Source organism: Nelumbo nucifera, chromosome 1 (genome assembly GCF_055504915.1).
Source record: "Nelumbo nucifera cultivar China Antique chromosome 1, China Antique-T2T, whole genome shotgun sequence".
In the NCBI taxonomy this organism is placed as follows: Eukaryota; Viridiplantae; Streptophyta; class Magnoliopsida; order Proteales; family Nelumbonaceae; genus Nelumbo; species Nelumbo nucifera.
The window spans coordinates 210,493,502-210,510,268 of record NC_142649.1 but is presented as its reverse complement, the minus strand read 5'-3'; the positions used below and the strand labels follow the sequence as shown (position 1 = coordinate 210,510,268).

The 16,767-nt window shown below is 39.8% G+C and overlaps 1 protein-coding gene, 1 long non-coding RNA gene and 2 other non-coding genes across 4 annotated transcripts; 3 read left to right on the top strand and 1 right to left on the bottom strand.

The window, feature by feature from the left end:
- Nucleotides 1-409: 409 nt before the first annotated feature.
- On the top strand, nucleotides 410-3,552 carry LOC148804463 (uncharacterized). Its single transcript, XR_016081010.1, has 2 exons — nucleotides 410-967; nucleotides 2,311-3,552. It is a non-coding gene; the product is annotated as an uncharacterized LOC148804463 (long non-coding RNA).
- On the top strand, nucleotides 672-810 carry LOC148804465 (small nucleolar RNA snoR77). The gene has a single exon (XR_016081805.1). It is a non-coding gene; the product is annotated as a small nucleolar RNA snoR77 (small nucleolar RNA).
- LOC148804464 (small nucleolar RNA snoR1) lies at nucleotides 1,535-1,624 on the top strand. Its single transcript, XR_016081768.1, has one exon. It is a non-coding gene; the product is annotated as a small nucleolar RNA snoR1 (small nucleolar RNA).
- Nucleotides 3,553-7,468: 3,916 nt separating the features above from the next.
- On the bottom strand, nucleotides 7,469-10,182 carry LOC104590413 (norbelladine synthase). Its single transcript, XM_010249080.3, has 2 exons — nucleotides 9,873-10,182; nucleotides 7,469-8,098 (listed from the first exon to the last, which is right to left on the bottom strand). Exons 1-2 carry the CDS (start codon nucleotides 10,054-10,056, stop codon nucleotides 7,767-7,769), a joined length of 516 nt encoding a protein of 171 aa, XP_010247382.1. The 5' UTR covers nucleotides 10,057-10,182; the 3' UTR covers nucleotides 7,469-7,766.
- Between the last annotated feature and the right edge of the window lie 6,585 nt (nucleotides 10,183-16,767).

Here is a 16,767-nt window from a genome sequence, read left to right as displayed (position 1 = left end):
GCCTGACATGACATGGCACGACCATGCAAACTATACTGGGCTTGGGGTTTCAAGACCAAGTCAGCCTGATCTAGTCCACGGCTCGGCCTGACCCAAAGGCTTGACCCATGATCCAGCCCAACCCGTGGAATGGCATGACATGATAGGGGCCCGCATGGACTCCGGTCGGCTCAGCACTGCCCGTTTTACAGGAGAGCTGTCAATTGTAATCGGGTCTATTGCATCAGAGCCAATGGTCTCGATTAATCGGGTCGGCCCTAATGATTCTGATTTCTGCTGTCTGCATCTGCACATTTATTTATTTATTCGATACCGGGTCTGCCCAGACATGATTACAGCCATTAGATCCGATCAGTTGACACATAATCCATTAATCCTACCGCTTCAACTCGAAGCGGAAAACTTGAAACCCTACGCCGCGCCTCAAAACCTAAGGCCAAAACCCAAAATCCTAGATATAAATACGCTTTCTCCATCCTTCAGCCTCGTAAAAAACTTCTCAATAGAGGAGTCGACCCGGACTTCCTCTCCCTCTCCTTCTCCCTCTCCCTCTCCCTCTCCGTTCTACTCTAGTTCTAATCTTTCTTACTTCTTTGCAATGTTGCTTTGTTGATTGGTGATGTCGATTTTTGTTTCCGAAAGAAGGAAAATTTTGCATCGAGCAGACATTCAGGCAGCCCTCTTGCGAATGAACATGGCAGGGGAGGTGTTATTCTGCTCGCATATCTATTCTTTTGCTCTTCAGATTTGCTGAGTTGGGTTATCGTATAAGCCCTACGCTGAAGCTGGTCTAGTAAGCCTAAGTACATTTATCACTTCTGTGATGGCTGCGATCGTAGTTTAGATCCAACTAGTTCACTTTCTTTTTTCTTTTGCTCTTCTTCTTCTTCTTTTTCTTCTTCTTCTTCTTCTCACAGAGATCCCTCCCCCAGCAACGGTCAGAGTTCACCATCTCGATTAGAGAAAGGTGAATCTTGGTATTATGTCAAAAACCATATTTCTTTTTTCTTTATTATGTTTTTTCTTCGTTCAATCTTAGTTTCCTGGTTTGGTGCTCTGTCTTATAATGTTCCTTTAGTTGGGTTTTTCTTCTCATTTCCAATACAAGTGCCCAAAGGTTTTTTTTTGTTTGATTTAAGAAATTTCCTAAAACACTGGTCGATTACATCTTATGCTAAATTTAAGGTTGGAAAAATGGGAACCTCAGATCGGTCAAACTGGAATTTGTTTGAGCAGTGGATATTCATCTTAGTCATGATTTGCATATGATTCTTTATACGGTCTTGGTTAATCTTCTATTTTCTTTGAGTATTAACATTTGAAAGATTCTCTTGAGATACCTATTTGCAAAGGAGAACTTTTTGGTTTAAAACCTTAATTCGCTTTACCGCTTCCTTCTCATTCCGCCAACAGATCAACTCAATAAAAATCTTCAATGCCTTATATGCTTTGTATTTTATGATATATCGGAACTTGTTTATAGTCTCTCTCGTTGTGCCCATCTAATCATTAACCTCTATTGTCAATGGTGGGGGGCAAAGATGAAGAGTGCTACTTCTGACACCTCTTGTATGAGAAGAGTTTGAATACTCTTCCTTGAGCACAGTAAGCAACTCTCTGAGCCCCATCCAAGACAAACTTATTCTTTTTATCCATGTGTTGCTGTTAAAGAGGAGAATGCGTTGGTTCAACTATGATTAGTTTGTTTATAATTCTGCCGCTCTCTTTAGTTTTTCTTGGCCTATTCTATTTTATTTTGATTGCTTTTCTGTGTTGAATTTTGGATTTGACTATGTAAACAAATCATTAGTACTATTCAAAAAATAATATGTATCTATTAGTTTAAATATGGATTCAAATCTCATCTAATTTCAACAGTCTATAACTATAAATGAATCGAGTGGATCTACCCATTTTTGATCTGATAATAGCTGATTTAATTATAAGATTTTATATTCTTATATCAACATTTCGAGTCTTTTAATGAGGTGGGCTTAAATGTTTTATCTTTAAGGGTCACATGGTAAAGTTTCCTAGTATTCATTTTCAGTTCTTTTCAATCAATGATGCGTAATATCAATGGTATTTTTTTAATATAAAAAGAATAATGTTTTGATATTTTTAGATTAATTTATTTATTGCAATTGTGTTGGATTGTACATTGAAAATTTGGATTTTTTTCTTATAAGTTAATGTTTATGATATTTCTGGTGTTGTTCCTGTTGACTGTTGTATTAGACATTTGGACTGGGAAAACTTGGACTCTAATCATCTTGCCCGTATAACTGGATTGTTGTTTCTTTGCTCCAGGAATGAAAACATTGATACGCCTGATTCCAATATCTCGGTGTTGGTGCGTGTCAATATAACCTATATTCTAATTTTATTATTTATTTATTAGTTTATCTGGGATGTATTAAAAACGCTGTGTGTATGCATTCATGTTGTTCCCTGATTAGTAATACGGATATGATATCTAGATTTTTTCTCACTAAAAGAATTGAATCCTCGTTAATAATTGCTGAGTGCTTACAAATGTGGGAAATAAAGATCATTCAAATATGAAACTCTTTATTGAACATTTACAATTTTGTTTATTGGTTGCTCATGTCAGCTGTGACCGCTTTGGATTTGAGACCAATGTTCAAAAAAACTGACAGGGAACCGGGACTGCTTTGGGTTAGTGGTTTGACCATCCGAATGGATGCATTGCAATTTGAAAATAATCAAGTGAATGGTTTTTATCAAAGAATTAGTATGAAATGGAATCTGCCTGGATGGTTTTCAGGCCATCAAAAGCCTTCCAATATCAAGGGGTTTATTTATCAAACTCAGGGTTGATTATGATTTTAAAGGGTTGATTATTAAATTCAGGGCTTCACAAGGGAGGTTAGTTATTTCAGAAATTACAAGGGAGTTATGATTATTTTGGAGGAACATTAAGGGAGGTTTAAGTTTTTTAATCCTATTCTATTATTGTCCAATGAACTTTTGACATAGTTTTATTTACAACCTTTCCATTACTTAAATGTCATCCATTGAACTTTTTACATTTTAATACTTTTAAATGTCATCCATATCCTCCTTGAATGGTTGTTCGTATTATCGTATATACCCCTTTTTCACTTGCCATTGGATTAAGAACCAACTGAGAGCAGGCTTGTTGGTGTGTTATCTGATTTTGTTGTTGATGTTGAATCAAATTCTGCTACCAGCACTTCTGGGAAAAAAGGGTCGAGGGGGCAGGGAGAAGTTATTAATAGTGCTTGGCACTGAATACCAACAAAAAGGTTTAGTAAAGAGAATCATGTGAATAAGAATTTTTGTGTATTCATTCTCTGAAGTCCCATTCATTTTCATTTGGCTTGTTATTAAATGGCTTGGATTATGATTATAATGTCAGTTTTAACAAAAAACTAATGTCTCACTAAAAAGTTATATTAATGGCTTGGATTTTTCCCTCGTTGTAATGTTAGTTTTAACCGAATTAGACTTGAGTGTATATTTCTAAAAGTTCAGGGTATTAAAATGTCTTTTAGTTCAAACCCTCAAGTATCACTGTCCTGAACAATATACCTATCTGTAATTAGACTCTTATTTTGTATCAACTTTGTTAAAGAAAATACAGTAATTCAAAATTCGGATTGAATTGATCAGTCTTCCTAGAGATAAATGACATTATCAAAATCAAAATGACTGGTGGTTTCCCTCTAGAATAAATGGATTTAAACTTTAAACATTGTTAATGAGCACCACAATAATAGGAAGGGCAAAATTGGAAGCCAAGTTACTATTCATAAGAACAAGGTTGGGTATTTCAGCAATTTTTCTATTTCTATCAACTTGATATAATGGATGGGGTACAGATGTAATGATGTCATAAAGTTTGGACGATAGTGTTATTTTCATAAAACATGGTATTGAACCATGAAAGTCATAAAATACAGGGAAGAGGTTCCAGCAACTTTATTTCACCAACCTGCCATATCATAGCTCTGTGCTGAAAAAAATAACAGAAAGCAGACGTACAAAAATTCAAAGTTATTTTAAGGCTGATTCTGATATACCTGTATATACCCTTGATTTCCAAGGGTAATCAAGTACAGCAATAATACTTTTATGCTCCAATAGAAAGAAATGGAATCCATACTGATACTATTTTTCTTTAATAAAGTATTTTTGGCTTGGTAAATTTGGGGTTGGGGAGGGTAAAGCCGGGATGTGGGATCTTGAGCCACTGACTTTGCCGGCTAAAAACCCTTGGGCACTTGTTGTTTTAGTGGGAGGTTGTTGAAATTGTGGCTTTTGTTTTTCTTTTTTCTGATCCTTGTTTGTTCTCTGATTATCGGCTGCCAATGAGCAATGACTATTAATTATATTCTCAGTTATTGTTTGGTAAAATTGGACAACAAGAAAGTAAGTAGTTTATTTGATTTGGTTGTGGTACTACTGCATGCATGTGAAGGCCAGATCTCCTGTTTACAAGAATTCTGTCTATATTTATTACTCTCACATATAGAGAATATCTTAATCTCTACATGGTATTATGGAAGGGGAGATGTTTCTAATTCACGAGGGATAGTGTATTTTGAGTAAGCATGAGCAGAGTTCTCATAGGCAGTAGATCTGGAGTCATGGCGACTTGTCAATGGGTACATAAGTTTCAAACTGCCGGCAGGTCACTAGGTAGCCAAGGCATTATTTACACTATGCAATTTCATTTGAATTAGTACAAATCCATAATCTCTCGTTCACTTTTGCAATCGATTTATCTTTGTTTTAACTTCTATTTTATCTCATTTAAAATTAAGGGTTAAATACTTAAACTACTTTAACAAATGGACACAAATCTACCTTACTGTTTAAAAAATCATCTAAATTACCTTGTACATTTCTGACAATGGACAACTCCCCAGATAAAGAGTGATTCAATAGAGATTCACTCTAATCACCAGTTTTTGATTCCTTGGTGTAACTTGGGTCCATTTTTTCCTCCATTTTTTCCTCCAATGGAGACTCAAGATCTTTCATTTCACCTATTTCTTTCTTAAGCATTCTAGGTCTGATGTAAGAGAGGATTTCATTTTTCTAATATTTTTTTTTTCATTTTCTTTCTTGTTTTGGTACTTCAAATCCGATTTTACAGATTGGGCGGAGATTAGATTCCTTTGTTTTCTTCTAGAAAACCTTGGTTAGATTTCTTTTTTTCTTCTTTGCATCTCAATTCTTGTGGGTTGACTGGGAAATTCCCGCATAAGATTTTCCAACTAGCAAAGATTTTTCCTGCATCTCAAGTTTCAAAGATGTGCTTCTGGTGAATAATGTGGAGAGATCAAGAGAAGTCAGGCCTGAGTTGGAAAGACTGAGGTGAGTCAAGTTAAGGAGCCTAGCCTGCCAAACCCAAACGGAATTTGAGCATTACTGGAGATCAACTTTTCAACTTCCTAGTACCCTCTTTAAATTTTTCGGTCACCCCCCGTCTCTCAGCGGCAGATGAAGATGACCTCGTGGCACCAAGATGACAACGTACTATCACTGTGTGTATCTCAACGGGGGTTTGACAACGCTTTGTACTTCTGTACACTGCATTGTTTTATCTTCGTGGATAAAGATCTCTATTAAGTATTTATCTTTTTTTTGTCAAGTAAATCTATGAAGTATTTATCTGAACCGGGTTTTTAAATGGGCACTACAGCCACTCTCGTGTGTACAGAACCTATGAAAATATAGAGAAGAAGGGCATCTTCCTTGAAGTCCCAAAACCAATGTACACAAAAACTTTTGAGAAGAAATGCTACATTAGGGTAATTATCCTAATGGTTTAGCTAATTGATTTAGTGTACCCCTACTGTTTGAAAATTGATTAATGCTACTGCTACTGTGACAATTGACTAGTTCTATTTTTATTGTTTGTATTCATTAATATTCTGTTAAAATTTACAAGTGGTGTATTTTTTTAAAACCCAATTTTACTTTTATCATCTTCTTCCTTTCAACAGCAATCGAGCTGGTTCGATGCTTAACCTGCCGCTGCATTAGCCTCCTCTACATCCGACTCCTCTCTCTCTCTCTCTCTCTCTCTCTCTCTCTCTCTCCTTCCCCTTGGTTCTTTTCCCCTCTTTCCCTTGTTTCTCAATGTCGGAAAAGGGTTGTAGCCAAAACAGGGTTGTTGAACTCACTTCAGAGGATTCTGCACATCAGTAGTGCATGAGGATTCTGCACATCAGTTGTGATCTAGAGGGTTTGGGTTCGTCATTTTCTAGATCGATAGATCTAGAGGGCAGATTCTCGACGGCAGAAGCATCACCGTTAACTGTTTGACTACTGATAGAAGCACAACGAGGTCCAAACAACCTTAGCCTTTGCCTTCGCCTTTTCCCGTTGATGCAACCTTCCACTATGTTTTATAGCATGAAACCAGCCAAATGATTTGAATCTGAAGGAGCGAAATCAGACTTTTCCTGTTGTTGCAACCTTCTACTATATTCTCAAGCACCAAATCAGCCAAATGATTTGAATCGGTAGATCTAGAGGGCAGATTCTCAACGATAGAAGCATCATTGCCAACTGTTTGACTATTGACGGAAGCATAGGGAGGTCCAAGCGGCCTTTGCCTTCCCAAGGAGGTCTAAGTGGCCTCGGTGATCCGATGAAGTTCTTTTCCTGTTCCTCACCTTCACCTTCCTCTTTTGACCAGCACGGGGAGGTCTAGGCAGCCTTGGTGGTCAAATGAAGTTCTTTTTCTATTCCTCACCTTCGCTTTCTTCTTCCGACGAGCATAGGGAGGTTTAGGCAGCCTCGGTGGTCCGATGAAGTTTAGTAGGTTATTTCAGGAGGCCCCGGAGACGGGTGACTTTTGCTAATGTCACTACTGCTGTCCTTGAAGTGGAGTGTAGGGGTAGTGTCAATATGTCGCCGATGCTTATCTTGCCGATGTTTACTCCATTTTGATAAAATCAGAAAAGGATAAATCCAAGTAAAGAACCCAGATCTGAGTATCTCTCAGATTCTTTGCAAGGAATCTAGATCTCTTAAGGAACCCAGATCTGAGATCTGGTCATCATTTGTCGTTCTGGCAATTCTGGTAATTCCAACGAAGAAAATGGGAAGGAGAGGGAGAGATCCGAGTAATTATAGTGGATTGTAAAATAGTCTTTTTCACATCTCTATTGATGCACGCTAATGACTAAGAAGGATTAGTCAATTGTCATAAATAGTAAGAGTAGCGTCAATCAATTTTCAAACAGTAAAGGTACACATAGTCAATTAGCTAAACCATAAAGGTAGTTTAAGATTATTACCCTAAAATTTATCTATCTGTTATGGGTGTTATTAACGGTTATACATTATCAGAAATGTCTAAGATACTTTAAATAATTTCTTAAATAATAGGATACATCCATTTGCTAAACCATAAAGGTAGTTAAAGTATTTAACCCTAAAATTAATATTAACAGTCAACAGCATATTTGAAACAAAAATGAAGCAAAGTCTGCATTCAATTCATTTGAATTCCCATACTCATGCAACAATTGAAAATTGCATTGCAGTTACACTCGTCCTTGTTTACATGTGTTATTTATTTATTTATTTTGGGTGGTATGAGAATATATCATTAAGTGGAAGAGCAAACAAACACCAATCCATTATTTATTTACACGCTCAACCAACCCATGTTCTTTTATCCCAAACCTCAAATAAATTAAACTATGGATTGATTGCACAGCGTCAAAGCGCAGAATTGTTTATTCTATTTAATTGGTTTCTCATTCATAGCATGCTTTAGCTTTATCTTTGCTGCTGCTGCTGCTATTAGCTTTCTTCTGTTTGGCATATTCAGCAACTGCCTTGGCCATCTCCGCTGATGCATCGGGGGTGACTAGAGAAGCATTGGCCTTGTGTTTGTGGTCAACTCGAAAGACCGATTTTGATTTAATGATGCACGATGAATCGGATTTCTTTTTGATTTTGAATATATCTTCATAGAAATGAAATCCCATGTCCAAATATCCTCCCTCGATTTGTCGCACCACCTTCTTACGCCTTCCGTCATTTATCTCTACGAACTTCTCTTTCCATGTACGCGGCTCCATCATTTCTATCACAGGCGAGACACCAAACCATACTTAACATTAGCACAGACCCAAGGAAAATTAATTTTTTATGGATGCCACATAAACAAATCTCTCAGTTCCCTTGACTTCCTAGAATTCTGAATGCCTCTTAAATAAATAATAAACAAGCTTGTCAACACTATCAATAAGAAGTCCATCAGATTGCTCACAAATGTTGTCATTCTCCGGGTCCAATGAAACCCTTTCCTCAGCCAAAGTGTACCATGAATCCTAAAATTTAGCTTCCACCCTTCTCTATTGGGTTCCCTCATAAGGTAGGGCCCACTTGTTAAAATAAAAAGAAAGAAAACAAAACGACATAAGAAGAAAAAGAAGGGTTAAGGAAAAATGCTCTCATTCTCTCATCTTTACACACACATATGTTGGGTGGCTCTTCAGTTTTTAAAGTTAGGGCTTCTCTTGGAGGATTTCAAGCAAGAAGAAGCCATTGTGGGGGCCATATCCATAGTAATTTTTGTGCTACCATTTATCTCCAAGAAGCATTTCCAAAAGTGTTTGTTCTCCCTTTGTTTTATTGTTGTAAATCACCATTTTGGTGAGGATTTCAGTTTGAGCCAAAAGAATTTTCTCTTGATGATGGTATCTTTTAGTTAATGGTAGAGAAAAACACATTGTATTTCCCTTGTTGTTATTATAATGAAGACTTTTCTGGGTTTAATGCCCTGCAGTTTTTCTTCATCACATTAGAGATGTTTAATTTCCACGTTAAAAGTTGGTATTGTGTGTTTATTTCTTATTGCTTTGATGTTTCTTGGTTATTTGTTGCTTATTGTTGTTGTTGTTTTGAATTTCATTGAGGTTTGAATCGGTTTGGATCAAGCCATTTTGCACTTCTGTTGTGCAATGCGAAATGAAGTACTTTGACTCCAGAATACTTCATTTTAGACTATAATAGCAATTCTGAAGGCGAAAATAGAGTATTCGCAACTCACAAGTGATACCTAAAATTGGTTTTAGACTTCTTTGAAGTGTTTTTTTTTAGCCATTCTTTGTGTTACGTTCTCTAAGCTGCCTAGATCAAAGGAAAAAACAAAGGCTCAACACTAAAACGCTAACTGCTTTCAGCTTTTTCTTGCAAGCTAGAGAATTTTCTTGGAGCTGAATTTAAACTTCTAAATTTGAAAATTTTGTTGGAAGGAGAGCCTAACTGCTCATTGGTTTAGAAAATTAGATATTTAAAATTTGTTAACTACAATTCATCATCATCATCATCTGAACCAATGAGTACTGAACAGTTTTTTGGTTGATGAATCAATGGTTCAACCATCCGGGTCAATAAGTTATTCACTAAATCAACATATTTTTTGTGATATGATGGATTAGATGTTGTTCCAAACCGGAATTCTCACCAAATCATTGGTTTGACCAGGTAGTCAATGATGGGTTCAGAAACTGATGAGCACAGTAGGTCTTACCAGGATTACTCAACTGAATCCGACTGATAAAGTCCAATTTCAATCTAAATATTAACGGATAGATTGGATGTTGGTAGATAACTATATCATGTCCGAATCTGAGAGGTGGCTGCATCTAAACTTGATTTTATTCTGAGCCCAATTATAGCTTCTACACAACCGTTACTTGGGTCAAACCTGGTTCCTCGTGGGGGATCAAGTCTGAGTGTTTATTGGCTATGCCAATACTATGGACGTGTGAGTAAAAGCTGGTTGAGAGAGAGATGCCTGTAAAATAAAATAAAGCAAGCAAAGAGACGTCGAACATAATAAACATATATACCTGGGGTAAGTACGATCTGCAAAACTGTGCCAACCCCACCATCACCTTCAACGATGTCAATCTTGTCGTAGACATGAGGCATCAATTTGACGACGAGCTTTGGCAGCTCCGGCGAGCTGTATACTGCCCAGATATCATCAGCCGGTAGATCAACCTCCAATTCAGTAGACACACTGTGAATCATTTTCTTCCACCCTCCACACAGCAAATGCTCTTCAGTCTTCAATCCTGGAGATGTTAGCTTTTGCAATCCTATATATTTACATCCCTTTCTAAGGTTTATATAATGACCCAACTCCCCAACTTCTTACGCCTCTGACCTGATTTTTCTGCAATGGCAAGTATGAATCTAATAAGGTCGCTTGTGGAAAATTCACATATTGAGACCCATTCTTTGGTTTTTAGTAAAAATAAATTAAAATATAATTATTAATTTATTCATTCTCATGATAAGGTGGTATTCGCAGAAATTCTCTCAGGCTGTTGGGCCTTTCCGCTGTTTGGACCCAACAGCTTTTTTGCAATTGGAGAGATTCATCCGCATGACACGTTACCATGGACAAAGGGTAAAAAAGTACTTACAATCAAAGTTTATAGGCAAAAAGGCAAACAAGGAAATGGGTGGGATAACGTGTCACGTAGATCTAGGAAGCTCCCGAACAGCCCAACCAAGCCGATATTGGGCCCAAACAACCAAATTTCTCTTATTTTCCTTGACATCATCACCAAACTAAGCAAAAGGCAAATTAGATTCAATCTGGCATTAGATGTAATTTCAATTTTCAAAGCTGGCTTCTTTGAAAAAAAAAGAGATTCTGGGTTACCAGGAAGATCGCCTAGGGTGGCTATTAAGGTTTTAGCATGTGGAAAGCTAGTATTGGCTGTTGAAATTTGACCATTGACTGGGTCAGAGATAAAGCCGAGTTAATATATTCGATTTCCACTTTTAATTGAGTTAAGCCGAGCAGAATGCGAAAATACATTGTTTAGGCCACGCACGTGATACTTTGGGGTCAAGATTTTTAGTTAATGTGAATTGATTTTGAAATATTGAATTAATAATGCACCCTTAATTTAACTTGAATTTGATTTAATTAGATTTTTCTCGTTTAGGTAGCTCTCCAATAATTTAGGCCCGTTTGGTTTGCATGAGTAGAGTCCATTTCGATTCTAATTGTTTAGTTGGATGGAATTGAAATCTTATTCCTATTCCTGCTAGAATGGTATTTCTCCATTTGAGGGAATGGATATTCCTTGTCCTTCCCTATTAATTATAATTCTCACTCCTATTTCTATTTGAACCAAACAGATTATGGGAATAAACTATTTCGATTCCGATTATAAAGAATTTCGATTCTAATTTTGACTGCAAACCAAACGGACCCTTAGTTTCATTTGCTAAGGACCTCAAATGCAACCTAGTGAGAGAGCAAGGGTTGCCAATCTAACAATTAACAATTAAGGGTGACTAGTGATCTCTTATGAAACAACGTTTAAAATGAGTATTTATCAGATAAACGCCACTCTAATAAGCATTAACGGAACCAAACACATAGATAAACTAGTTTACTAATTGAGCTAAATTCAAGTCCAATAAAACTTGGCTCTTGAGACTCGTAAGCCTAATCAAACTTATATATAAACCATTAAACCACTGACCTGTGACCCAGAGGGAAAATGGTTTAGCTCCCGATCCAATTTTTAAAACATTGGTCGATCTTAACCACATGTTAACCACCTAATATTATAACAATATTATTATTAAGGTTGGTATATCTCGTCTCGGTCGACTCACGAATTGGGGTTGGGTTATTAACTTGAACACAATCCAACTCAGCCTGAGTTTTACCTCTACCTTTGAGCTTTGATGAGCTGTACATGGGCCTGATATTAGACGCCTGCCTCCAATTTATTACTTGACGTCCTGTCATTTTCTCCATGACTTTGAGAGAAAGAGGTGGATAGACGGTGATGGAGGGTGATTTGGCCCGACCTCGTAATAAGGGAACACGTGGACGTGACTTGACATGGGTGACAACTCGGCATAGCCAACTCGCTACAAAGTAATACTCCACTACCCCGAGCTAGGGATCCTTCGAGCTGAAATCATCCCGAGCTAAGAGCACCTCGGTACTCATCCCGAGTTAAGAGCACCTTGGTACTCATCTCGAGCTAAGGGCACCTCGGTACCAGGTTGCGACATCAATTCATAATTCAGTTCGGGGTCTACGACCCTTAGCTCGAGAACATTAGTTCGAGGTAGAAACCAGCTCGGGTATACCGATCTACCCTCAACATAAACCCGATAATCACTCTAACGGTTCCCGAATTCTGTAGGATCATGTCTTGCGACAACTAAGCATTATCTTCCCGTCCGATTCAGGCGGAAGTGATTAGCCTTATCAACTGATAACGTTATCTCCAAGTAACACGGAAACAAACTCTATCATGGCAAAGATCACAGAACTACTTCGTTAAGCCCGCGAGGACTCCACTATATAAAGGCCTCCCTCTCGGGACCCAAAGGTACACACATTTTTACTACTTACTAGCTCTCTTGCTCTTTGATTACATTCAGCTTGCATAAACTGACTTAAGCATCGGAGCGACCTCGCTGGGTAAGTACCCCCGGGTTCTCTGATTTTCTGTGCAAACTCTCCACGTCCGTCGTCTACAGGAAGCTAAGCCACCGTCAGCTAGGAGTAGCCAGATTGCGCAGCATCAATTGGCGCCGTCTGTGGGAACGCTTAAAAAATCCTTTTTCCACAAAGCATTTCATATCTAGTTTCAATGGCTTCTTCCAGCAACGCCGGACGCAGCACTGAACGTACCTTAAGTCATTGCACTAGTGAACACACCACTCCCTTCTACAGTAAGTACAACCTTCACAGAGCCCTCTATCATTCCCCCAGTTGCTGGACAGAACCAACTCGACGACTTGGTGCACAGCATGCGGGCCATGCAGGCCCAAATGCAATAGGTCCAGCAATTCCAGTTGTACTAGCAACAAGTCCTTCATCATGTCTATCAGTAGCAGTACCAACAGCAGTTCCCTCCGCTACCACAGAATCAACAACCGCTTCCACCTCAGCATCCAGCTACGCAGCAAACCAAGCCTCACCACCGTAGCGAACGCCCTCCTCGCTGGGGAGAGACCTCCAAAATCCAGAACCTTCAGGGGAGTCAAGTCTCATCCCGCGACAGGAGGAAGAGACAGATTACTCCTCCCACTGCGCAACAAGTAAATAGGTCGGGAGGCACCTAGCCCACTAGGCCCGCTTTGCTTCGGCCTTCGCAATTTGAAGTTCCACTCGCAAAAAATCGGTTTGGCTCTCTGGCCGCGGAATCCAGACAAGACCCTTCAGTCCACAGCAGCCATCGTCAGCAGTCCGAGTAGTTGCCAGTGAGAACGGTACCTGACAATACTGAGGCTAGCAGCACTAACGCGGAACCGGTAAAGAAGCAGCCAAGGTGATGCCGTAGAGCTCGTCAAGCAACAGTCCATAACTCCCCTGAACTGCCTAAGGGAAAAGAAGAGGCGAGCTCGGGGACCGTGAAGACCACTCCGCTTCTTATTGTGTCGTCTCCTCTATCTCCCGAACTCTTGGCCACTCCAATGCCAAAGGATTTTGAGGTACCTCCCTTAGACAAGTATGATGGGTCGTTCGATCCAAATGACCATGTAGACTCATTTCAGTCTCAAATGCACCTGGCCAGAGCAGATGAATCCTACATGTGCGTTGCTTTCTCCACAACATTTAAGGGGGTAGCTCACACATGGTACATAAACCTTGTGCCCGGGACGATCAAGAGCTGGGCGCAGTTCATACAGATCTTCACCTCGCACTTCATCACTAGTAAGAGGTGCCTAAGGTCCCAAGAAAGCCTCCTCGGAATAGTCCAAAGAGAAGGATAATCCATCCGGAGCTACATCAAGCGTTTCAACGACATGTGCTTGCAGATTCCCGATCTAGACCCCACTATGAGACTTACAGCTGTAAAGAGAGGAATCACCCACAAAGAATTCAAGTGGCACGTGGTTGCTAACAAGCCAAAAGATGCCACAGAGTTTCTCAAGCTCGCTGACCAGTTCATCGGAACAGAGGAAGAGATGAACCAGAAGAGTGAGAATCCGCCAGAAAAGTGTTAGACAATTTTGTATGCCCTTAGCTTCAATCAGAATGATGTACTTTATGAGTTTATTGTAAATGAATAAAAGTGCATATTTGATTCATGTTCCCTTGGTATGTTTCTGTGTAATACCCTTAAACTGGACACTTAATGAGACTCGTGTTAGTTTAGAATGTTCACAGCCAGTGGGTCGGTCTGGGGAGATCTATCCTGTCAAGGCTGACACTGTGGGCCTAAGGATTGATGTTTAATTAAATGGTTAATTCAGCCCAACCTGTAAAGGCCCAGTTTTAAAAGGTTAAAACTGCTAAAAGCCCACTTAACATTTAAAGCTATTTGGGCTGAACCCTTCGGCCAATGTACCTATATAATATTAATGGTTAATATTATGGATTTAAAATGGGCTTCAAATGGGCCTTACAGATGATTAATTGATTGGATCAATTTATACCTACATGTGATGTATGGATGTGTGATGTGCTACGTACATGGGCCATACGTGCTTGGCCCATGATCCATCGACAATGGCTCTTGCGCACACCATGGCTGAGTGCACATCATTGCCATGGTGTCCCTTTTGGTCATTGGATGACCTCCCTCAGTGGTGGGCCCCACACCTCATCAAGAGGTTACGTGTAGAACCCTAGCCGATTTAGGCCCACCAAAATCTGGCTTTATGAAAGTTAGTGGGAGCCACTTTGGTTTGACCTAAAATAAGAACTAGGGCGTAATTAACTGTTCCCTCCAACTAATATGAGTGTATGTGATAGGGAGATTCATATGATGAACTCTCTAAAGGCCTTCCATCATTAGCATGAGGATGGGTCCTTCAGTAATGAGGAAACACACCAGAAAATGGGCTATCCATTTGCTGTTGGGCTTGTCTGAGTGTTTCATAAGATGATAGGGGCGTCATAGACCGATGTGGGAGGGGCTTCACCAGAAAATGGGAACTCTCTCACGGTACCTTGGCGTTCACGAACATGATGGGTAAGCACTCACTGGACAGAAAGGTTTACCTGAAAACGGCTCTGAACCTTGTCTGAAAGAGGCCAAAGGGAAAGCTCATGTGATGAGTGGATATGATCCTTCACAGAAAGGTGGTGGGGTTATGCAGCTGAAACAGTTGGCTCCATGCACCCTATGTGATTTCCCACATTTCCAGAGACAACCCGTAGTTTCCATCACTGAGAAAGGAGGGAAATCTCAAAGATGAATAAATGGAAATGGAACGTAGATTAAAATCCATATCTATGAAATGAACATGAATCAAATTAGGTTGTGGACTGATGTTTGCTCTTTTTTCAGAAAATGGCAAACGGATCATTTGCAAAACTGCTTGATGACAACAAGTTGAAGGGCCCAAACTATGCCGACTGGTACAGGAACCTTATGCTGGTCCTAGCTTCTGAAAAGCTGGACAAAGTGGCAAAGAATCCTACCCCGGAGCGTCTGGGTGATAGGGCTTCTGAGGCCCGAAGGAGAGACTATCAAGAATGGGAGGAGAAAAACTCCTTTGCCCGGTGTTACATCATTGCCTCCTTGGACAACCCGATACAGAGGCAGTTCGATCAGATCGAACTTGCCAAAGATATATTAGACAGTCTCAGGACAATGTATGAAGAGCAGAATCGTTCTACTCGACAAAAAGGTCTTGAAACAGTTCATGACCGCGCAAATGTCCAAGGGTCAACAAGTTCACGACCATTGTCTTCAGATGATGGGGCACATCAACGAACTGGAGGCTCTTGTATCCGGGCTGGACCTTGCAACCCAGATAGATGCTATCCTTAATTCTTTGCCTCCTTCCTTTATTCCATTCATCATGAACTATAACATGAACAAGCTGAATGTCAGCTTGCTAGAGCTCAGCAATATGTTGCAATGAGTTGAAGAACTGATTAGAACGGATGAGCCTGTAGCCATGCTTGTTGAAGCTGGCAAGACAGGCAAGAGAAAGAGGAAGGCAAAGATCCAAAAGGCTCTATAGGTTACCTATTCTATGACCCAAAAGGCCCTGTAGTTTACCTATTCTATGACCCAAGTAAGCAGAAAGTGTTCTGTAGTGGAAATGCGCAATTCTTGGAAACCGATTACATCCTGGACACCCATCGTCAGGAAATTGTTCTTGATGAGGAGAGCTCAGGAGCAGTGGGAGATGTCCCACAAGTTCCAGGTAGTGACCAACCTAGAAGATCCACTCGGGTATCCAAGCCACCAATCCGTTATGGTTATGACCAGGATAGTTACCTGGTGGAAACCTTGACTAGTGAGGAGGATCCCGTGACTTACGCGGAAGCTATGTTGGACATAGATTCCCACAAGTGGGTGGAGGCCATGAGAGCATAGATGGACTCAATGGAGACCAATGGAGTTTGGACTCTAGTAGATTCGCCCTCCGGGGTAAAAGCAATCGGTTGCAAATGGATTTACAAGAGGAAGAAGGGCCCCGATGGTAAGGTTGAGACCTACAAAGCTCATCTAGTGGCGAAAGGGTACACTCAGAAAGAGGGCATCGATTATGAGGAAACCTTTTCGCCTGTGGCCATGCTTAAATCCATTAGGATCCTGCTAGCTGTAACAGCATGCCATGATTATGAGATTTGGAAAATGGATGTCAAAACTGCATTCCTGAATGGAGATCTTACTGAAGATATCTATATGCAGCAGCCGCAAGGCTTCATTGCTGTAGGACAAGAAAACATGGTATGTAAACTTATCAGATCAATTTATGGACTTAAGCAAACTTCTAGAAGTTGGAACA

Bases quoted from the DNA above. Each gene is read 5' to 3' on its own strand.
- LOC104590413 (XM_010249080.3), bottom strand. From the start codon at position 10,056: ATGATTCACAGTGTGTCTACTGAATTGGAGGTTGATCTACCGGCTGAT. The intron at 8,099-9,872 runs GTATATATGTTT...CGCCTGTGATAG, and splicing joins GCAGATCGTACTTACCCCAG to AAATGATGGAGCCGCGTACA.